The sequence below is a fragment of the Halichoerus grypus genome, chromosome 6 (genome assembly GCF_964656455.1).
Source record: "Halichoerus grypus chromosome 6, mHalGry1.hap1.1, whole genome shotgun sequence".
NCBI lineage: Eukaryota > Metazoa > Chordata > Mammalia > Carnivora > Phocidae > Halichoerus > Halichoerus grypus.
In genome coordinates, this window is record NC_135717.1 from 552,716 (window position 1) to 576,264 (window position 23,549).

General features: G+C 49.8%; 1 protein-coding gene across 10 annotated transcripts in view; it reads left to right on the forward strand.

Annotated features, from left to right (window-relative positions):
• Positions 1–23,549, forward strand: part of SUN1 (Sad1 and UNC84 domain containing 1) — a 53,975-nt gene that overhangs the window by 28,538 nt on the left and 1,888 nt on the right. For 5 of the 10 annotated variants that reach the window (XM_078074196.1, XM_078074198.1, XM_078074195.1 and 2 more), the window contains 16 exons: positions 3,072–3,269; positions 3,825–3,908; positions 4,189–4,308; positions 5,492–5,590; positions 6,089–6,182; positions 6,951–7,009; positions 7,143–7,288; positions 7,699–7,938; positions 10,742–10,828; positions 12,037–12,080; positions 13,589–13,728; positions 15,042–15,292; positions 15,786–15,870; positions 18,381–18,496; positions 21,085–21,252; positions 23,239–23,331. In XM_078074196.1, the coding sequence (XP_077930322.1) occupies positions 3,072–3,269; positions 3,825–3,908; positions 4,189–4,308; positions 5,492–5,590; positions 6,089–6,182; positions 6,951–7,009; positions 7,143–7,288; positions 7,699–7,938; positions 10,742–10,828; positions 12,037–12,080; positions 13,589–13,728; positions 15,042–15,292; positions 15,786–15,870; positions 18,381–18,496; positions 21,085–21,252; positions 23,239–23,331 (2,024 nt within the window). The remainder of the gene's footprint in view (positions 1–3,071; positions 3,270–3,824; positions 3,909–4,188; positions 4,309–5,491; positions 5,591–6,088; positions 6,183–6,950; positions 7,010–7,142; positions 7,289–7,698; positions 7,939–10,741; positions 10,829–12,036; positions 12,081–13,588; positions 13,729–15,041; positions 15,293–15,785; positions 15,871–18,380; positions 18,497–21,084; positions 21,253–23,238; positions 23,332–23,549) is intronic. The other 5 variants (XM_078074199.1, XM_078074201.1, XM_078074202.1 and 2 more) reach the window with 5 other exon arrangements.

Genomic DNA, 23,549 nt, shown 5'->3' on the forward strand with positions numbered 1-23,549 from the left:
GTAGCCTCTGAAAGTCTTTTGTTTGAATTGGTCTTGAATGTTTTTGAGGGGAAAACAAGCTATATTTTTATCTGCTTTGGGCCTCTGCTTATCACCTTCCTTGCTCTTTTAAATTATAATAGTGATTATGACCAACACTAATTTAAAAACATCTGTTCCTAATTATTTGGGTAAAGCATTTATCAACATTTGGAGATCCCAGACATGCACAAGGAAGAAAATTAAAGTCTCCTGTAACCTAGCACCCAGAGGTGACCCCACTACGCGCTGGGTCCAGCCCGCTTGCTCCCGCGGTTGCCTGTGGAGACCATGCTGCGTGAACTGTCACGCTACTGCAGTTACTGAAAATATGTACAACTCTTCTCGAGCATGAGTTAGTAACACCCCACACATTTTCTGTCTGTGTTTTTGTTTTTACTTACTCTGGTTGTAAAATCTTGGAATGGTACAGATAAAAGAAGTTCCTTCCCTTGTCCTTCCCCATCCCCCTCTGGTCTCCCTTCTAGAGGGAACTGGTGCTAATAGTAAGAGATCATGGCGAATTCTTGTGCTTTTAAAATGAGCTAAAATGCACATAACATAAAATTAACAGTTAATCATCTTAAAGTATACGATTCAGTGGCATTTTTAGTACATTCACAATGTGCGACTACCACCTCCATTTTGCTTTTGTGCACTATAGAAATACGCAGTTTGCTTAAACACTATCATGGTACGCATATGGCTTTGCAACTTCGTTTTATATGCCGATTCAGATGGACTTTATTCTTTCTGATTCTTACCTGATGTTGCATTTATGGTTATATCAAAATGTATTTAATCAGTGTCCCTTAGATGGACATTCATGTTTTTTCTGTTGGTATGCATTAAAGATTTTATTAGAGCGAGCGAGCGCACTGGTGTACGCATGCATGAACAGGGGAGAGGCGGAGAGAGAGAGTCTCAAGCAGACTCTGCACTGAGCACAGAGCCTGACACAGGGCTCGATCTCACAACCTAAGCTGAAGTCAAGAGTCGGACGCTGAACCAACTGAGCCACCCAGGCGCCCCTCTGTTTGTATGCTTCTAGAAACAATGTTCTTTGGGTGTGTTTCCTTGTGTATATGTATTTGTATACATGGGCAGATCCTTCCCTAAAGGGTAGACAAATTAGAAGTAGAACAGATGCATTTGAGTTTACCGACCCACTTGAGCCGTGCGGTTTCTGAGTCCTAAACGTTTTGAGGTTCAGGGGAAGTGCAGCCTTGACAAAACATGAATTTCTGGCTCACATCAAAAAGACTTTTTAAAAGGCTTGGAAGGCTTTTCCTTGGGTCATGCACGCTCTACAGAGCAGGGTACCGATGGGGTGTCTGCACGCAGACAGACTTGGTTCCTCCGGGAAGCACGGAAAGCTGGGCCCTCAGGGCCTTCTCGGGCCTCCCAGGAGGCACCCAGGAAATCAGAGACGGAAAACAGAGTCTGCGTGTTCGCTCTCTTGCCTGTGGCAGCTCTTAACGTACACCTTCTGTTGGGGGATTTATCTTAGGATAAGGGCAAAACCTTAGGATAGGTTTTGAAAAATTATCATTTATCTTGATGGCTTAGACCAGCACGTGGCTTTCTGACCCAGCCTCAGGCTTTAGAGAAATCAGGACTTAGGTGCCTGCCTCCTTTGGGCGCGGCAGTGGACGCTGTGAGCAGCTGCGGCTTGAGCCCCACGCTGCCCGGACACGGCTGGGGGGCGGGGTGGGGGGCTGCCGCTCGCGCTCTTCCTGTGCTGGGCCGCTCCCGACGGCAGCCACTCTCCTGAAGAAACCGTAGCTAGCAATTAAATACTTAAAAAGCTGTTCCAGTCTGCAGCTCCTAAATAAATATCACTGCTGGGAGAAAAAAAAAGTTTTTGTGCAATTTCAGTTTGAATAGATTCTTCCAATTGACTTCCCAAAAGACTGACCCAGATTGCTCTCCAGCGGTGGCAGTGTGAGGGTCCTCATTCCGTGTGCTCTTGCCAGTTCTTCATTTGTTCATGCTTTCACAATTTTTCCTGTTCCATGGGTGAAAAATGGAATTTCAGTGTTTTTGATTATCAGTGGAACAGACCACGTATTACCTCTTCATAAGCGTTTTCTATATTTCTGAAGCTTCACGGGAAGTTTTCAGTGCCATGTGAAAGATGGGCAGAGGCACAGTGGGAGACGCTTGGCGCTGATGCTGGGGGTGGGGGGAGGGGAGGCTAGCCGCGCTCCTCCAGGTGTTTTGGTACAGCGCTCCAAGTCACCAACAGGCTACTCAGTAGGCTATTTGGAAAAAAAGAAAGAAAAGAAAAAACTCATTTCTTTAAAATCCCTCCCCCTCAGACTTCACCGGTTCCAGCTGGCCTCACGCCATACATTCTGAACTCACGCAGGGCTCCCCAAGCCAGGAGCGGGAGTGGACCAGTGTCAGAAGCACTCCCGGGTCTGCACTCCGTGGAGTAAAAATTCCTAGCAACTGTGGCTTGTAGAGGATCACCTTACACATTTCAGGCTAACACAGGAAAAGTTGTCGGGGATCCCGTGGTATCTTGAAGCTGCACTAACAACACGTAGCAGGAGACCCCCGGCTTCACTAACGGACCTGCTCCTTGCAGGTGCTCACGCCGGCGGCTTCTGTAGCGTCCCCTGTCGCAGATGCTGTGGCAGGCGTCTCTGAAGCTGCTGGGCGCGTCTGGGGGTCCTTTTCCAGGCAGGTGACAGAGGACAGTGGGTGGTGGTTGAGCGGTATCTGGCCTTTGGAGTGTATGTAGGCAGGACTGGGGTGCAGTCACCTCAGACGGGCTCTTCTGTGCAGGCTCGTCTGTGACCGAGCCTTGGCGTTCCGCTCTCCGACACGGGACTGCCGTGTGGCTCTGTCTCCATCAGGAGGTGACATGTGTCACGTGGGGCAGAGTGATGTTTGTCACACGGCTCTTCCCAAGTTGTCGTCTGCGATGGACGTGTGAAGGGTTGATTCTACTTTGCCCCAATGAGTAACTTGGCTGTCTGACTTTCCAGGGGGAGTAAATGTTGACTTTGTGGGAAGAAGTAACTGTGTTCACGGTTTTTCAATAGGCGGTGCCCCTGTCCACATGGATAGGATTTTGTGGCTGGCCAAGGACACTTCGTCATCCTTGTCATCATTCTTAGTTCAACTTTTTCGAATGGTTTTAATGAAGCTCAATTATGAATCAGAAAATTACAAATTGAAAAGTTATGAATCAAAAGATCGTGAATCAAAAAGCTATAAGTCAAAAAGCCATGAATCAAAAGGTATTTAAATCATTTTTTTCTCCTTTTTCCACCTAATAATACTTTCAAGGTGGAGAAAACACTGCCTTTCCAGCGTGGCGCTTCCTCCATGTTTCTCCTCTTGTGCTTTTACTAAGCAGACTTTCTTTTGGCGCTTTTCTAGGGTCTTCCTGCGCTGATGGAAGTTTTCATGCATTTGTACTGGTTCTGTTTTCTGGAAGGGGAGCAGCGTTTCAACATTTTTAAAGTCATTTTTTAAAAACTCAAGTTTTGATTCTTACTGTCTTCTTAAAGCAGAAACAATTTATTTGAATGGCGTTGAGAATGTCGTTGTTTACAGCCGTCTTTAAGCGGGCCTGTCTCTGTTCTGTGCTGCCTTGTTCAGCCAGTGGGGCTTTAACCTCTCTTCTCCCTAAGCCCAGCCCTACCGCCTGCCCCCCACCCCGCCCCCCCTTGCCTCGCCTGCACACGTAAGCCGGTGGGGGCTGGTCTTGCATGCTCTCTCTCTGACCGTGCGGCCCCGTCGGCGTCTGGGAAGCGTCTGAACTCTCTGAGCCTGTTTTGCGTGTATTGCAGCTCATTCCAGTCACTGTGGGACAGTGAATGTAGGAGGGCTTCTCAGAGAGGACGGCCACCTCAGTGTGAAAGGGGAGTCCTTGTGTAAGTATGGCGTCTCGGCGCGTGGGCTCGCGGGGCAGTGGTGGCAGCTCCCCGCAGGTGGCAATACGGGGCTGCGGACACAGACCAGACGCCCCCTCGCGCGTGCGGACTTGCCGAACCCTTAACAATAGACGGCAGGAGCCACCAGATTGCATTTGCTTTGATTTTTTCTTTTTTTGCGTAATTGAGTTTCCTAATTTTCTCAAACTGCCATTGTTGTGCACAGTTCCGGTTGACCAGGTTTGCATAGTAATCTGTCCAATTAACTGCTTGTCACCAGCACCCACAGGTGATGACTCTAGGAGGAGGGGGCTCCTTGAGACGCACACAGCCGTCCGCTCGCAGTCCTCGAGTCCAGAAGGGGTAGCAGGGGCCATTGGGCACATCTTTTCTTATGCAGGTTGTCGTTTGTACCTTTTTATTTTGTTTTTGTCATGTTCTTCACAAATGCTGTAGCTCCTTGTTTGTATTGGCAAGTCAAGTGCTTGTTAAAAACGGACAGGAATAATACCAACTTTAGCTTAAAATACAGAGAACGTCTCTCTTGAAAAGCTTCTTTGTAAATGTATTTAGTATAAGTTACATGTCTGAAAAGTAGCTTGCTTGAGGTGAAGTCAAAGGCTTATTAGAAAGGCTGGTCACGCTCCCACGGGGGAGTTGATCTGAAAAGAAGCTGCTTGTCCTGTCCGTGCCCGGTTGCTGGGACGCACAGCCTCGCTCCGGGGACTGCCGTGTCCTGAGCCTCTGCCGCACGGAGGCTTGCATGTGGAGTCAGAGAGTTTCCAATTCATACCTGTAAGTTTCTTGCCAAAGGGGCACCTTTGTTAGCTTTTTTTTTTTAAGTTGAGCTTCAAAAATAATGGTCTTTTAATTGGTAATAAAACAAAATGATAGATTAAAGAATCCCCTTAAACCATGTTTTTTCTCACATCGAGCATAGCGTCAGGAGTCTCAACGCACAAATGTTTATAGGAGCATATAACTTTCAGCAGGTACTCTTAAAAAAGTGAAACAAAATGGATTTCATAAGCAGTTTTCTGCCTTATATAATGTGTGATATTTGATACAAAATTTGTCTTATTCTGTCATCCAGTGGTACTACCATTTGTAATCCCAAAATACTTTTTCACTGGAAAATGTTAGCTTTTAGAATGGTCTTGGAGTAATGAGCCCTCCTGGTCTCACCTGGAGCTGACTGCTGGTGTCTGCAGAGTTTTATCTGCAAGTTGTGTTGGCACCAACTGAACACTGCACTGGGGGGTGGGGGGAGGCTGGCCGCGCCCTCCCCCCCCCCCCAGGGAATTTCACAGGGAGGTCTGCGTGTCACGTTTTAAGTATCTGTAGGAAGAAGTGAACAACCATTCAGCATGTAATAGAATTTCCTAAGTAAATTTCAGAGTCTTGCTTAGACTTAAAATGGTTGTTTGGTTTTTTTTCCCTGAGAAGAGACTGAGCTGACTTGAGGGAATTGTGGTAAGATGCATACGAGGGGGAGTTTGTTGCTGTATTGTTAAGTATGGAGAGTGGGTTTTCTGGTGTATGTTTTGAGTGTGCACCTCCCGCACACATGTCATCTGTCGCAGGTCACCTGTTGGTGCAGACGCTGCAAAGGATCGGTGCTTCCGGATGGTCCGTGTTGAAGACACTGTTGTCGGTTCTTTGGTTGGCCGTAGTAGCTCCAGGTGGTTATTTTGGCTTTCTCTGTTAGCATTCTCTACCAGGTCTTTGGGCAGTTAGGCACCTGCCATTACTGATTGATCCAGCCAAAGGGAAGTTTCATTTTAGGGATACATGCTTTGCTCCTTGATATAACATGTTTCATTCTTGATTACTTAGAAGTGCTAACATAGTGCTTTGGGTGCATGAGCGTTTCTTTGTTTCCCTGCTGTGGAAGTCCACCTGCTCCGTTGAACTGGAATGGAGAATGCATGGATTTGGTGTTTCCTCATTTGTAGCCTGTTTTGTGTATCAGCTTCGCTTTGTGTGCTTCTCGATGTTCCTGTGTTTGAGTACCTGGACACTCAATATGCATCATCCCTAACTTCATCTTCAGATACTTACACAATATTTGTTAGCAGATGTCCTTGTGCTTCTTGCTTGACCTTCACAAAAACAGTCCATTTAGGAGTTTGATTTTCCAAAGAACATTTCTTTAGAATGTTTGGTATTTTCTCTTTCAGGGAAGGCAGCCTCTGGAATATTCTGGTGGCTAGGGATTGGATGGTACCAGTTTGTTACTTTGATTTCTTGGCTGAATGTGTTTCTTCTTACAAGGTAAGGAAACCAGTATGTCAACTGAGTGTTTTTAAGAACTGACTTTGTGCTCATTGCAGGATATAATTTGATTTTTTTATAATGATTTAGCTTTTATTTACATTGTTTTTATAGTTTGGTATATTAATGTCTTGCCTTTTTTATATCACTTTATATTTTACAAAGTGTTTTCATATTTTTATGTAATTTTTCAAGCCATTCCTGTGAGAAAGGAAAGGCAGCTGTCATTCTTAAAATCACAGTGTATAGGAGTGAAGTGCCTTGTCATCGATTACACAGATCGGGAGGGGTGTGGTCAGGACTGGGAGAGAGGGTCTGGTTAACTCTGGGGCAGTTCACCCGGCCCCAGGTGAGCTTAGTGGGCCAGTAGCCAAGGTCCTTTAGTGCCCAGCATGGTGCCACGCGAATCAGTAGTGAATGTGTTTGATTGTTACTATGGGCCAGGGGACACTATTTTATAGAAGCGTCCCCTGTACGTGTATACACACCTTGTAGATAACACTGTTAACTGCATTTCTGGGGCGCCTGGCCGGCTCGGTCAGAAGAGCACGTGACTCTTGATCTCAGGGTCTCGAGTTCGAGCCCCATGTTGGGTACGGAGCCTCCTTTAAAAAAAAACCAGCAACTGTAAATGCATTTCTAATACTGAGACTTTCATTTTAAAATAAGGGCATGGTTATTTTGTATAAAATTCCCCAGAGAGGTAAAATAGAATGGTGACCCTGACTTTTCTCATATCCAAGTTAAAATTTTTCTTTTTATTCCTAGGTGCCTTCGAAATATCTGCAAGTTTTTAATCTTGCTCATTCCGTTATTACTTTTACTAGGTAAGTAAACTTTGACTTAGTTCCGTGATGAGGATCTACACGCGAAGATGTAAATGAGGGCTAGAACTGAGCGTTTCAGTGCCTGTTTCACAGAGCGTTGTACACACATGCAGTTGGCTCTTGTCCCCTGCAGGTGCCGGTCTGTCCCTGTGCGGCCAGGGAGACTTCCTCTCAGGCCTGCCTGTGCTCAGCTGGACACGCATGTACGGAGCCCAGCGGGTGGACGGCCCCGAGAGCTCGGTCACACCTGACGCATCTCACCTGAGCCAGCCACCGGAGGTAACCACACAGAAGCTCTCTTCTGTGGCATTCCCCATCTGTATTCCTCAGAGAAGAGGCCCCCTGGTTCAGACAATGTTGTTAAATGTCAAGTAAGCAAGGTTTATAGTTCCTTAGATGTTCTGAGACAGTTCAAGCGATGCATATGTAAGTAATCTCATTCAGTTAATTTTAATTTAAGAAAGAGTAATATGCATTACTTCGGAAAATATAGAAGGGCAGAAGAAAAGACAAGCCCCCATAGTCTGCCCCGTAAAGAAAATCCCTGAGGACGGACATGGTCCTGTCCTGTCGTTTAGCGTCTCCACACGCCTCGTGGGGCCGTTGTGCTGCGATCCTGTCCTCCGAGGTTATTTGGTGCCAGGCCTGACGGCCCCTTTGTGCTGCTGGGCTTGCTCTCGCTGCTGTAGGTTGGCGACGGGGCTTCCCACTGGCATCGGATGAGCGAAGTGGAAAGGCAGATGACCTCGCTGTCTGGACAGTGTCGCAGGCACGACGAGAAGCTCAGAGAACTAGCCGCTGTGCTTCAGAAACTGCAGGCACAGGTGGACCAGATGGACGGCGACCGCGAGGGGACGCTGTCCTTGATTCAGCGTGTGGTAGGGCAGCACTTGCAGGAAGTGGGTGCCGACAGACTGTCGGGCTCTCAGGTAACGTGGGTTCTCGAGGGTCTGTTTTCTTTTTAGGGGTGAAGGACAGGAGAGGCACCGCTGTGACAAGTGGCCGTGCTCTTCGGCTGTGGGGAGCAGTTGCTGAGGGCCAGGGTGGTTTCCTGGGGCTTGCCGGAGACCGGGAGCTGCAGCCCGGGGGACACCAGCAGAGTGGGTGCCCCGCGGGGGGCTGGGGGGCTGGGGCGGCGGGGATGGAGTCGCCGTGGGTGGCTTGTCTCGGGAGCCACGGGACCTGGTGCCCTGTCTGCGAGTTGTTCCTCACGCACATTTTACTTTGAAAATGGATTGAACATAATAATTCAGTGAAGTTTCACTGTCAGCTGTGATTTGATACGCATTTTGTATCAACACTGATTTGAAATGTTCAAATCTGTGATCTAGAAAATCTCATGATAATGAAGTTCAGAGGAGCTGCTATTCCATGTGGAACCCTGAACAAAAATGTCTTGTTTATTAGGTATTCTCAAGGAAAGAATTGTCAGTTTTCCCCAAAACTGATGTTTATTTTCATAAGTTCCAAAATGAGTATTTATTAAATATTTAGGTACTTTGGAATGAAATCTTTAACATGCGTGTTGCCCCTTGCCTCAACAGCCTGCTTCTCGTGTCTCTTGTCTCAGAGCCCCTCCCCCCCTCAGCTGTCTGCACCACAGTCCAGGAGGAACTCCCAACTCCCCTCCCTCACTGGTGCAGTCTGTCCCTGGCCTGGGGACCCCCAGCCTTCCCAGGGCCCTGCACAAAGCCTGGTCCCACTGTGCTCTTGAGCAAGCCTGACTCTTGTCCCTGGAGCCTCCACCTAGACTTGGCCCCAGGCCGAGAGTCCCCTGACCACCACCTCCCCCTCCCACCTTTCAAGTCACTGTCTTCTCACACCTGATAGTGAATGAATGACCCTTGACTCTGGTTTGGCCTGAGGCACATCAGTAGTTGTCACTGTAATGTGCTGATAGCAGTGGGACCCGAGGTGACAGGGAAGGCTTGCACTTTCTGTGCATAGCCCCAGGTGGCCACGCTTGGAGTTCCCGTATCTGCTGAAGGCACACTTGGCATCCTGCATTGATTCCTCAGTCTTTGCTGATTTTCAGTTTCTCAACCATAAAATTGAGATGATTTTGGTCAGATCCAGTTGACACAGTTATGATTGGTCTGTTCTTATTGGCCATTTAACAACTTTGTTAGATGGAAAGGTTGAACGGAACTTTGCTGGTTTTTGCAGACAAGGTGGAACAGTAGGAAGGGTTGAAGCTCGTTTGTTTTAAAAACAAAACAGCTGGACTCTTGTAGGTGGCAGGTCATGAAATCTGTCCCCGTAGGCAGGACGTTTCCTGGGTGAGCATAGAGTCACGCCAGGAAATGTGTTGATATTCAGGAGCTTTTCTCAGCTGAGGCATTCTGAAATATTGTCACCACCACAGGGATGATATGACGGTGAAATCCTAAAACAAACCAACAGAAGTGGTGAGCTGGCAACCTTTAGTTATGTTGATTTCTTTCTCTTGCAGAGAAAAAAGATGACCATTCAAAAAAAAAACAACCAAGCATCAGTTTGTGTCGTGTTCTGTAAACTATCAAATCTTAGGCAGTCTGGGCTCACTTTAAAACTAGGTTCTAAATCAGATTAGCTAAGTACAGATTTATCCTATTCTTCTTACACCGTTCTCCAGTATTCACCTGTACGTAGGTGTGACCGTGATGCTAATCCTGACGCAGGGCAATCCCAGCTTGCTTCTGAAACGGCCCCACGCTCGTCTTACTCGTCTTACTCCTGCCGTCCCCTGGGGCTACCCACCCCGCACCCCCCAACGCTCCTCACTGTGCCGTCCAGCACACCACCAGCTGTGTGGGGCGGTGTGAAGCTAGTTTCTCAGCTGCGCTGGCCACATGTGGCTGGTGGCCGCTGCAGTGGACAGCGAGAGTGGACCCTCTCATTCTGGCGTGGAGTTGGGTGGCAGGCAGAGACGGCGAGGAAGCTCACAGCTGCATTCGTGGATGCCCTTTCTGTGTGTCAGCGACCTGGGTTCATCTTTCCAGCTAGCCTGTGTCCTTGTGCTCTGGTTTATTTCATTTTTTAATCTTGTTTTTATATAAACTTCTATAAATTCAGTGTGGTTATAATTTGGAAGAGATGGGGTATAATTAACAAGTGAAACCTCCAATAATGAAAGTATCGAATTACTTTGTGTCTCTGTATCTTGTGGCGTGGGTCTCAGTCGCTCAGGGCGTGCGGTGCCCCCGTCCCTGCCGTCTGAGTGGATAGTTGGCAGTGACTTTGCGAGGGACTTTTGCTAGGGACTCTGACAGTTTTCGTGTTGTTCCACTTTCTAAGAATTGCTGAACAAATTGGTTGGGCGTAGCTTGAACGAACTAGTTTTTCAGCAGTTCCCTCGCTTCTCTGATGCATTTGTCACTGTCTTGTCTCACTTGGTAAGTCCCTTTAGTCACCTGGTAAACCGTGCTGTAGGGCCGTGCTCCAGTCGGGTCATTGCCGGAACCGCGTTGTGTGTTGCATGCTGCGTGTGAGCTCAGTGAGCGGGTCAGTGTCTTTCCTCGTAGCCCCTCTCCCCACTTCCTCCCTCACACGGGGGCCGCCCACGTGGGTGTCTTCTGCTGAGCACAGGCGTGTGCGCTCTCTAGTGAGGGGTGGATGTGTGGACACTGAGGGGCCCCCCCAGGACGGCAGGCCAGGCTGTGACCAGGTAGTCTCATGTTTGGGGTTCTGTGCAGAAGCAACTTCCAGGTCTTTTTGTCTATTGCTTAACTCCCACTTGTGTTCCTTTCCAAGACCGACGCCGTGACTTTCCACCAGGAGCACGAATTGCGCCTCTCAAACCTAGAAGATGTTCTTGGAAAACTGACAGAGAAGTCAGAGGTATGCATCTCGACCTTTCCTCAGCGAGAGAGCCTCTGCATCCGTCTGTGTGCTTACGCTCCTCAGCCTGCGAGGAAAAATCTTTCTGACTGTTGCCTCTTGCCCCTGGGACCTCATTTTACTGCTTTCATGTTTCACAAATGTTATTTTTTTCACGGACTCCAAGGCATCTTTTCAAGGGGGCCTGAGTCCTTGTTTCTCCTCAAGGTCACACAGCCTCCTGCAGAGTGACTTTGTAGAGCACGAATCTCTGACAGACAGCATTAATTTTCTGGTGGAAAAGCTGTTATCAGATATCGGTGAAGCAGAGAGGGGGAGGCCGGGATGTTTGCACTGATCTGAGCCACAGAGACTGTGGCGCGCTCCGATTCGGGGTCCCTGGGCACGTTGGATGCAGGGGCAGACATGGCGCAGCCCTGGGGGTGTTGGGGCGGCTGCCCTGTTCCTGCACGTGGAACCAGGCGAGTTCCGGTCACCCACTGACTGCAGAATCCGTGGTATCCATGGGGAGGGGAGGGCTGGAGAAGGAAGCCAGAGGCCAGGAGCGTAGCCCTCGCTTCATTTTGTGCCATGGGGATTCTGACCTCGTTCAGCTGGAGTTTGAATGGAAGCGGCTCCCCGATGTGTGGCGGTGTCAGTCCCCCATCTCTGAACGGACCCTGTTCATGAGTCCTATCTCCATGTGTGAACCTGCCATGGCCTTGTCCTTCCCCATTCAAAAACGACTTCCAGAGGTGCTGGCAATGTTCTCCTTGGCCTAGGTGCTACATGTAGGAGCTGCTCATTTTGAAAATCTGTCAGGGTGTCCGTGTGATTTCTGCACCTCTCTGAATATATGTTGTATGTCTTCTAAAAGTTTACTTTGAGGAGCAGCTGGCTGGCTCAGTCGGAAGAGCATGTGACTCTTGATCTCGGGGTCGTGGGTTCAAGACCCATGCTGGGTGTAGAGATTACTTAAAAAACAAAATCTTAAAAAAAAAAAATGAATGGTATAATTCCTAAAACAAATAAACAACCCTTTACTTAAAAAAAATAAACATCTCTCACCTGCCAACCAGCAGGCAGGTCTGGGCTTTGAACTAAGGGGGAAAAAATTCACAGATAAATACATGTAGTTCCATATAGAAATATAATGTTAATCAAGTGTGTGATTTATGGAATGTTAGTATATAACTCTTGTTTAAACAGTTTTTTATCATACTTTTTAGGCCATCCGGAAGGAATTAGAACAGACCAAGCTGAGAACAGCTAGGTAGGATAATTTCAGATGAATTCATATCTTGTCTTGTGTGTTTTCTTGTAACGTGGAACCCAGCAATCATTCCCGAGGGGGCGCTGTGTGTACCACGAGTTACGGGCTTTCTGGTGGAGTCACTCCCAGTGGTCTTTCTGGGTGGCCCTTGGCGCCACCTGAGGACAGAGAGACATACTGCCAGGGTGCTCTCGGAGCTGAGCCAGGGCCCTGGTGCAGGTGGACTTCTGTGTGTGAACTGTCAGCATCCCAGCAGCTGCTCAAGCGGGCAGGACGCTGGCCTTCCGGGACCGCCCGTGTGTGTGGCTCTGTGCCGCCCCCGAGCTGTTTTGTGGCCATCTAAATGGCCCTTTCCCTGATGGTGTCCTGGGGGTGTGGTATGTGGGCTGCTTTTGTTTGGCACCTCTGTCCATCCCCCTGAATTCTGCTAGAAGTATGGACTTTCCCTTTCCTCGACACTCTCAGGGCGCCTATCTTTTCCCACACCCTTCATTTTATCGACACAGGCTCTCTGCACCTCCCCCCCATGTGTGTCTAGATGGGACGCCTGTACCCTCCTGTTGCTCCAGGGATTCCTACAGCTCCGCTGGGGTGGGGGGGGACACCAGACAATGAGCTTTAACTAAGCACCTTCCCACCTCTGGCTCCTGTGTGTGTTATAGATCCCATATATCCTTCCCGAAGGACAGATTTGGGTGTGACTACATCTTACTCCCTTTCAGAACCTTTATTTCCGTAAAAAGGTGTGTTGATTTGCTGATATGTGGATCCTAAAAGGTTTATCCTGCAGTCTACTTTTCTGAGTAATGAATTATTGGTGTCTCACCAACTACACCAACTTACAAAAGAAATATAATCTTGCAATGTTTTACATCATAATGTATAATTCCTACATAAAATAGAATTATTAAACTCTGAAGCCATACATTTTTAATTCAGTTATCCATTCCATTAGCTTGAAAATTTTTTATTCAACTTTATGGTGATTATTGATAAATATTATCTCATTTCTGAAGTCTTTTTGTAGTTTTAGGGAGATAGACACAGGTATTTATTCAAAAGGTACAGGTATTAAATATGAAGTGGTTTTGAGAGCTTTCTGCTAGCACTGAAAGGGAGCTGCTGGTGACAGCATGTGTTAGATGCCCTGCCTGGGCACTTGGGCATATTTGTGTGTACACGCATGGACTGACACGGACGGGGTGCGTGTACATGCTGCGTGAACCGGCACGGGCGGGGTGCGTGTAGGCGCCGTGTGGACTGACGCGGATGGGGTGCGTGTAGGCGCTGCGGGTGTGGTGTGGATGGGGTCTCTTTGAGGTTTTGACTTGAAGCTGATGGTTGGTGTCCACCCTAAGGTGGGACAGGTGGAGGCGTGTGCAGTATCGACTGGTCTGGGGGTGGTGCTGGTCCCTCCTCCACGGTTCTATTGCCCGCGTTTACGTTACACATGTGTGATTGGTGACACCTGATTCCTTTCCTCCTCCCTCCTCCTGTGGACTTGCCAGCGGAGTTGAAGAAGAGCAGCACCTCCTCTCCGTGGTGAAGCATCTGGACCTGGAACTGGGTCGGCTGAAATCTGAATTGTCCAGTTGGCAGCATTTGAAAACCAGCTGTGAAGAGGTCGATACCATCCAAGGAAAGGCAAGTTGTAAAATGTTTTCTCACAGAAAGGAAAAGAACACTTGAATTGAAGATTTAGGTTTATTAAGTTGATTTCAATTTTCTCTAGAACCTTTATTTTCTTATATATGAAGTTTTTAAACATCTAAGATAGAGTAGTTAATATTCAACTCTCCTGGCATTTCCTGTGATACGTTAACGCTTCAGTGTGCTGCTTTTTTCCACACTTTCTTTACGTACATACGGCCGTGCGCCAGCACAGATTCGGGGGTCCGCCGTTCATGTGTCTTCAGCGCAGTGGAGTCACACTGCACTCTGCAGCTCTGCTTGGTGTGGTCACGTATCAGGCGGTGTCGGGCCCGTGCACCCTTATGCAAGAGAGGAAGTCCAGACCTTTGTAGCTGCGTGAAGATGAAAAAACAAACGTTTGAATGGCAGAAGTCATGGGTTGGGCAAAGGCAGATAGTAGATTGGGAAAAAGTATTTGCAATACAGGTGATAAACTTACTCCGCTCTGCAAAGAGCTCCTGAAGTTGCCAGGAAAGGAGACCGTGGGAACGTGGACAAAGCACGTGAGCAGGCCACTCAGTTCCACTAACTGGGTTTGCAAGAAGGAGAGCAGTCGCCCCAGTGCTGACCTGGTGGCGTCGTGAATGCCTGCAGCCTTTTGGGGTGGGATGTCTTAGGGTACTACCAGTTACAGAGATGCATACTCTTGCAAGTAGCAGCCTCACTCTTGGGACTTCCCCAACAGAAGTGAAAGCCCTGGGCAGACAGGCCCGGGGAGGACGTAGCAGGGTGTCTATGGTAGGGGGTGCCACAGAGCTCTGGGAGTGGCTGAGCTGGGCCGCCCTGCATTATTTCTCTGTGCATCTCTCGTGCCAAGCAAGAAGCGGAGGTGTGTAGAAATAACGTGCAAGGGCATTTCTAGCGTACGTGAAGTAACACTTTAGTTGTTGGCGTGACTGAGTCCTTACCAGACTGAGTTTGAGGACAAGGGGCTCCCCTGTCTCCACACCTGACCCACGGGGGCGCCCCGCTTGGTAAATGCCCTCTGAGGAACACACGCAGGAGCAGGCCGGCGAGGTGGACGGAGCCACTGTCCTTGGCTCTCTGGGTGCGCACTGCACTTTTCTGTTCCTGTTCTCTGTAACGTATTCCAGCATTTTTGGAGAGGTTCTCAAATTGTAAAGGGGGAGAATTGTCGCATTTACATTATGGATATTTGAGAAGCTTTGTGATAGTTTCGAGGTGTTAAGGTGACAGAAGCGAAGTGTTGAGATGATTTTGTTAGAACAGTAACTTCATGTTCTGCTTGTGAATGGTTTTCCTAGGTAGATGCCCAGGTCCGAGAAACCATCAAACTCATGTTCTCGGACGGGGAGCAGGGCGGTTCTCTCGAATGGCTGCTACAGACGGTTTCTTCTCGGTTCGTAAGCAAGGACGACCTGCAGGTTTTATTACGGGATTTGGAGCTGCAGATCCTGAAGAACATTACACACTACATCTCTGTGACGAAGCAGGTTCCAGATTCTGAAACCGTAGTATCTGCTGCAAAGGAGGCAGGGATTTCTGGAATCACAGAAGCGGTAAGCGCACAGCGAGAAATGCAGTGCGTTTCGTAATGGAGCTGGTGACCTGGTTACTGAGCTGACAGATATGGGGGAATGCCAGAGGTGCTCAGCACGGCGTGGGGTGCGGGGAAGCTGCAGCTGCTGCGGCTGTTACCCAGCTGTGCACCTGGGTGGCCACACACCTTGTGAAATCACAGGACTTGCCCGGGAATACGGTGCCGGGCTGCCGTCCCAGACTCTAGTCCTTGCTTCGTCGTATTCTGTGGAACCCACGGGTTCTCCAGCTCATGATTGTCGTGGCTGTGTGTGAGAGCCCTGGGTGACAGGGCAACCCCGTCCCATGTCCACGTGTCGGCCCTTGTGCTGGGGCGCAGGACTGAACCCCCCGCCAAGCCTGTTATCCCCAAATGCAGTTAACTGAGAATGTAATCTTGATGGAAATGTCTGGCCTTCATTTCTGCGTTAACGCTGAGTCTTGTCTCCCCACTGTGCACTTGGCTGTGTCCAGCAAGCACGTGTTATTGTGAACAACGCCTTGAAGCTGTATTCCCAGGATAAGACTGGCATGGTGGACTTTGCTCTGGAGTCTGGCGGTGAGTAAACCCCTGGTTACCGAATACAGTGGTCACCTGTTGGCCCGCTGTGACCTGCCCCACTTCCACGCAGTCTGGAACCCGATGCCAAGAAAGAGCATCACTCCGGGTATGCCCCGCACGCTCTTGCTTTAGGGTCAGACAGCTTCTCCCGTGGAAGGGCTGCTGGGGGCGCGTGTGGCTCTCACATCAGTTGGCATCAGCACAATCCCAGTTTGGGGGCTATGTCAGAGCTCGCTGCCACAGAAACACCGATTATGGGCTTGCGTGTGGTGAAGTGTGTTTAAGCGTAGAAGTGCCATAATGGATACGAGAGCAGCAGTTTTCAAACTGTTTCCCAGAGCGCTCAGTGACACGAAGATGTGTCCCTCCAGGCATTTAGTGAGCGATGGGTTTGTGCCTACTGCACGCAGGGACCGTCCCGGGTACCAGCAGCCCCGGCCCCGCAGGAGCCTTCCCTCCGTGGGGGAGATGGTGGCAGACAGAAAGCAGCCTGTGATACCCAGCCGTGAGGACGGCTCCTGAGTGAGCGGAGCGGTGGGGTGCTGCTTTTGTTCCACAGAGAAATGAAGGGGAACGTGGTGGCCCGTTAAGTCGGGGAAGTGGTGCGTGCAGCAGGCGCGCGGGCTCGGGACCCCGTCCTCAGGGCCAGGTGTATTTGAGCCATCACAGTGGTGGTCTAGTGAAGTGTCGTGGTCCACACGTCTTCTGTCACCTACCCCCTCAGCGACGTGTGGGACAGTGCCCCGGATCAAGCACGGGAGCATTTCTGTGAGGAAACAGGTGAAGGTGAAGACTCTGAGGGACGTCACGTCTGTTTGGGGAGGTTTGGGTGCCATCTGTGTCACCGAAAGTCTTGGTTTCCTGAGTTTTTAAATTTAGGACTTGCAGATCAACAGCTAGTGAACCAGCATTTTCTCTCAGAGAAAGGGAGGTTCTTCACGCACGGTAGCCCATGAAAGGGTCGAGAGCCCTTCAGGGTGACTTGGTTCACCCTCACCCGGCACTGCAGGCAGTCTGCGTGATGCCCCGGTCAGGAGCCTGGTCCCCGCAGGCCCCGCCCTGGCCCAGGGCCGCCGCTGCGTGCGAAGCCCCCCACATTCTCCCACGTTCTCCGGGCGTCCTCTGAACTGTCGTGTGCGTTATGTTCTATGGAGAATGACTTTTTTAGACTATTAAGTGATTTTAGTTAACATGTTTTTGAAATTCAGTATTTATGAAGAAACCATTTCAATTCAGAGAATTCAAGTGCTGTCTTAACCACTCAGCTGGGGCACTATTTTCTCAGGAGTATAACTAATCCTGACAGACTTGTATGTCATGTAGAATTTTGGTAATTTTGATGTTCAGTGCGTTACTCGGGGCATTCATTGACTCTTTGTAAGTTAAAAGAATATTTTTTATAGGGTCCATATTTAAGGATTTTTTTTTTAATGAGGGTAGAATGTTTAAAAAGGTAATCGAGAGGTTCAGAAGTTCAGGTCTGTTGATCAGCAAGGTCAACATCGCTTTGTCTTTTTGTGCAAATTCCCGGTTCTGCCTGCTCACGATCAGAGGAAGAGTCATCACGCGGCCCCCCCAACTTGGGAACCCCCATCTCTTCAAATACAAACTTCTCAGCAGCTTTTATCTGATTTTAGTTGTTTTTTTTTTTTTTTAAAGACTTTGACAGAGACACAGCGGGAAAGGGAACACAAGCAGGGGGAGTGGGAGAGGGAGAAGCAGGCTTCCCGCTGAGCAGGGAGCCCGATGCGGGGCTCGATCCCAGGACCCTGAGATCATGACCTGAGCCGAAGGCAGACGCTTAACGACTGAGCCACCCAGGCGCCCTAGCTTTTATTTTATTTTATTTTTTTTTTTTTGAGAGTTTGTTGTTGCTTCCCACACCATCTTGTTTGGTTTGGCATCAGCACCGTGTCTGCCCTATTTCTTGTTGAGGGTCAAATTGGACATATTTTTAATGTTTTTGTTTTTTTTTTTTGAAGGAGGTATAATTTGCATAACCTAAACTTCACCCTGTTAAAGCATTATGATTCGGTGGTTTTTAGTGTATTCACTCCAGAATACACGTTACCCCAAATAGAGCCATGGACCTGTTCTGTTAGCAGACGTGGCCCCCGCCCCCCGCCCCCCAAGCAGCCGCTGAGAGCGTCCCGTCGCTATGGCCTGTGGGTAGTGGGCCCTCTAACGACACACATGCCTGTCGGGGAACTCCAGTGCCTGTCGGAGTCGTTGCTCTTTCTTAGTGGAAGGCACAAGAGTTCATTCAGAGTCCCCTTTGCTAGAGCGGCGGACGGGGGTGCTGCTTTGGGAGGTGGCACCTGTGTCCTGAAGCAGCTGCAGACTTTAACCCCGAACTTGGAAAAGGTCAACATGAGCCTGGACTGTTCTTTGTAGAAGTTAAAAGCTTGAGAATGTTCGCCCCTTCCAGTGAATCCCTGCCAGAAAAGGAGACTCCTTCCCAATGGGATCATTGCAGACTCTGAGGCAGCTCTGAACTCTGCTTTAAGGTGGGAGCATCCTGAGCACGCGCTGTTCTGAGACGTACGAGACCAAGACCGCGCTCATCAGCCTGTTTGGGATCCCGCTCTGGTACTTCTCCCAGTCCCCGCGCGTCGTGATCCAGGTGAGTCCTGATCTGGGTCCCCCCACCCCAACCGTGACCCTGGTAGGAGCCAGGAGCCGCGTTGTGGCCGCTTTTACTGCAGCATCACGTACGTCCCTAAGGAAGGGTGCCGACCCAAGGGCTCAGCTCCATGGGTTCGCACAGAGCGACACCCCAGCACCGCCCCAGAGGGGGACCTCTGGTGCCCTCACTTGGGCTGTGCATCGTGCCCTTGTCCCTCTGGGTCATCCCTGCAGCGCGAGCCGCTGGTGCCCTGTTGCAGCCCAGGTGACGGCCGAGGGTGTTCCCTTGTGAGACAAGGTGGTGCTTCGTGGTCCGTGAGGAGGCAGAGCGGGTGGAGACCCCTCCCCTGCACCGCCGTGCGCCGCACACAGCACGCACCAGCTGACAGGGCTTCACGCTCTCTCTCCAGAGCCTCCGTGGGCTGCTCTTGGGGTGCACGGCCGCTTGTGCCTGGCTTGTGTTACACAGTTGGTCACCGAGACTGAGGAGGAAGAATTTAAATCGTCCCATGTTTGTTTCCTCTTGTAAAGTGCTGCCTTGTGTTACTTCTTTGAAGAAGTCCTTTTCTTCAAAACAAGAATTCACGAACTAATTCACAAACTAATCTGACCATGAAGTATCAGTAACTTAAGATTTCCATGCCCTGATGCTGTGGTGGTCCTTCTGTCATCCTTGGGAGCCCGGCTGGTGATGGGTGTGTGTGGGCAGCTTCCCTGCAGGCCTGAGCCCCTGCCAGGCGTACCCGGCCGTCTGTTGGGGCACCGTCGCTCCCCCGGCACCAGTTTGTGGCCGCTCACAGGATCCCTCAGGCGTTGCCTTGGCTGCCTCGGACAGCGCAGAGGGCTTGATGTTCTCGACGTCCCCGCGATACCACACTGACACGGCATTGTGCCCGTTAGCCAGCTGGATCCGGTGGTCTGGAAGTAGCTGGCACTTCAGATGTTAGATGTATGTGAGCGAGGGAATGCTTTGTCAGGAGAATTCCCACAGGAACTGGAACTGGGAGGGAGGAATAGGAGAAACTGTTACCTGTAATGAGATTGGAGGAATAGGTGATTGCCTTTTTAGAAGTAAAGACAATTTTTATAGAATCTGGCAACGGCAGACACAGGATCCGCTCCTACTTCCGTGACTAAGCCGGGGTTGGGGGGGGGACACACCTGAGATAGTGTCCCCCCGCCCTCCCAGGGCCCTACCTTTTTGTAGAGGGCACAGCCAGGGCTCACTGAATCGTGCCACCCCCTGGAACACACGCGAAGCCCAGCCTCCATGGTGCTGGGGAAGCTGTTCCCAGGCAGGGGACTCCTAGAGGCACTTTGCTGTCAACAGCACCCAGAGGGGTGCCAAAGGGACCTGCAGTGTCCCTGCAGTGCCGTGTGGGGACAGAGCATAATCCTTGAGGGCCCAGATCATTTTCACAGGGCAGGCAGAAAGGATGCGTAGATCAAGAACAAAAAGGGTACAGCAAGAATGAGTCCAAGCATAAGCACATGGTGGAGGGATCACCACACCCCTGCCCCTACCCCTCCCGTTCCACCTCACGGGCGGCTGCGCGCCATGCACTTGACTCATGCGCTTGGCGTCTTCTGGTCAGCACAGCGCGTTCAGCTAAGGCCCTTGTCAGTAGGCATGATAGCTCCTCTTTTGCTATTAAAAGTCCTCTCCCAACAAAATATCCTCACGCCTGTCAATTTTGTATTTTTGCCAGTGTATCTTAGGCACGGCAGGGAATTGCTGGGTCAGAGGGTTGATGCGTAAGGAGCTCTTACGGATTTTGCGAAACGACACTCCTTGAAGGGGGTACGTTGTACGTACTGACCAGCAGTTAGTGTGCGTGGTTCCACCGGCTCTTCCGTTATTGTTGATCTTTTCGGTGAGAAAGGATAACACCTGTGGTTTAAGTGTGTATTTCTCTTGTTATTATGTAAGGTGGAGCATCTTTTCCCATGTTTGAGGACCATTTAAATTTACTTTTTTTAAAAACGTGTTTGCCTCGCCCATTTTTGTTGAAGGTGCTGGTTGTTGTAACTGTCGGGAGGCTCACTCCCGTACTGGAGACAGCCACCCTCTGGGGCTTAAGTTGCAAATGCCTTTCCCCAGTTTGTCGTTTGATTTTTGCTTATGGTTTTTTATTTTGTAAAAAGTCTTTTGTTTCTATTTCAGTGTTAGTAGTGTTTTCTCTTTGTGTTTCTGTATTTTAAGTTTTAAAACGTCAGACACATTTTCAAGAGCTTGTTTCACTACAGTTGACCGACTTCACGGGGGTTTGAGCTGCGCACGTTCGCTTGGCAGGTGTGTGTTTGTAAATGCAATGCTGGAACTGTGTGTTTCCTCTTCCTTATGATTTCCTTAATAATAATTTCTTTTCTCCAGCTTATTTCATTGTAAGAATACAGCAGATCACACCCGTATAAACCGTGTGTTGATCGACTTCACGTGATTGGTGAGGCTTCTGGTGGCTGCTAGTGGTTAAGTGTGTGGGGAGTCAGAAGTTACACATGGAGTTCTCACTGTGCCAGGGGTCAATGGCCCAGCCTCTACATTAATCAGATGGATTAAGTCATTGTCTTTTGCCTCTTCCCTAGCCTGACATACATCCAGGTAACTGCTGGGCATTCAGAGGCTCCCAGGGGTACCTTGTGGTGAGGCTGTCCATGAAGATCCGCCCAACCACCTTCACTCTGGAGCACATACCAAAGACGTTGTCGCCCACGGGCAACATCACCAGTGCTCCCAAGGACTTCGCAGTCTATGTGAGTGAGCCGGGTCCCAGTTCTCCTCCTCCTCCTCCTCCCACTCTGGGACTTGCCCAAAGATGAGCCCCTCAGAAGAGGCTGTTCCTGGTGTTGCTGGCTCCTGTCCTCCCCTCAGCCCTTCAGTGCTCTAAGCAGATGAGATGCCGAGGGCGCCACCCAGTCCTTTCCTGGGGAGGGCAGCTTGTAGGGACTGTGTTCTCTGCCACCCAGCCTGTGGGCCTGGAGAGTTCGGTTTCCAGAGAACGTGTGGCCGTTGGGCTGTGAAGGCAGCTGTGACAACTGTCTCCTGCCGAATTGACAGGACACTTCCAACACGCAAGTTGGAAAAAGAGCACTCAGGATTCCCGTTGCACGCTGCGGCATTTTCTGCTCTCTCCTTTCTCCCTGTAAAAAAATACAGTCGAGACAACACAGTTCATAAAATTTTGTTTCGTGCCTTAAAAAAACAAATTTCCCATAGATATTTTTTGATGGCAATTAACTTTTTTTTTTTTTTTTTAAGATTTGAGTGAGAGAGGGGCGCCTGGGTGGCTCAGTCAGTTAAGCGTCTGCCTTCGGCTCAGGTCATGATCCCAGGGTCCTGGGATCGAGCCCCACATCGGGCTCCCTGCTCAGCGGGAAGCCTGCTTCTCCCTCTCCCACTCCCCCTGCTTGTGTTCCCTCTCTCGCTGTGTCTCTCTCTGTCAAGTAAATAAATACAATCTAAAAAAAAAAAAGATTTGAGTGAGAGAGAGAGAGTGGGGGGAGGGACAGAGGGAGAGGGAGACGCAGACTCCCCGCTGAGCAGGGAGCCCGATGTGGGGCTTGATCCCAGGACCCTGCCTGAGCTGCAGGCAGACCCTTAACCGACTGAGCCACCCAGGCGCCCCTGATGGCAATTAACTCTTTGCACACATTTTTAAATAGCATAAAATACCATTTTGTAGCTAAACCTGGATGTACCTCTCCAGTTTGCCGCTGTGACACCAGCTCTCCTCACTCCCTTAGACCAGACGCTCACGGCCCTGCACGCCTCACCGCAGAGGGGGCAGAGGGGGCGGACGGGGTGTGAGTGTCTGCAGGGCCACTGACCCATTGCTGTGGGCGGGTTACCAGCACTGACCTCCCTGCGCCCTCTTGTTCTCATCTCCGCTAACTTGACAGGTGAAAACAGCATATTTCATCTACGTTGCTGTGCATTTCACATGCACTTTCCTTTTTTTTTTTTTTGGTAGGTTTGTCATGTTTTTATTCATTTATCTTTTGGGATCTTAGTTTCCTTATGCATAACTGAGTGCTTTCTGCAGAAATGTTAGTCATGTGTCATGTACAGACGCACTTCCCAGTGTTGGTCCCGATGCTGCGTTTGGCCACGTGTGCCCATGCCCGTTGTTGCTTCCATGCATCCCACACCGAGCAATCCTTCCCCATGACGACACACTCCAACAGTCACCTCTATTTCCTGCTGGTGACTTCCTTCTTGTGGCAAAACACACACCAGAGTCACCCCCTTCCCTGTCTGAAGTATGCAGTTCCCTGGACTTTGGCACATTGGCACAGCTGTCCTTCATAGAACTCGCTCATCTTCCCAGACGGAGACTCTGTACCCATGGCACACCAGCCCCTGGCACCCCCGTCTGCTCTCTGTGCAAGGTGGCCTATTGTCCTTTTCCCGGGCTCATCAGGAACCCTGGGGTTCCACTCTGGAGCCTTGAGGGCACCGTGGGCCACATGGGTGACAGAGTGCTCTGTGCAGTTGGGCAGTCAGTCCTGTGTCTCGTTAGCTTGCCGGCTGCAGTGTGGTTCTATCTTGTGTGACGGGAGGAATAACAGCTGTCCCGAGGGGTTGTCGTGGATGGTGTGACGTCCTTAACAAAGTGCCAAGCGTTTAACAGGAAGGCCTTATTAATGCTTTCATCCTCCCAGATTATGTCGAGGGGAAGCAACCCTAATTAATGCAGTGTTTTTTTCCAGTACTTAATGACTATCTGGTTTTGGTTTCAGGGATTAGAAAATGAATACCAAGAGGAAGGGCAGCTTCTGGGACAGTTTATGTATGATCAAGAAGGGGAATCACTCCAGATGTTCCACGTTCTGGTGAGGACTTGCATGGCTCCCAGGGGCCCATGGGTTCCTCCTGTCGGGTGGGCAGGACAAAGCTGCCCAGGGGTGTATGTGGGCGTTAGCCCCTGAGAAAAGTGGAATCTGAGCTTCCCAGCTCTTCCCAAATGAGCCTTTGTAGTGTATGTTTTGCTCTGCACACAGGCGTCCTGTTACACTCATAGTACATCCGTGGCTTGTGAGGAGTTCCATTT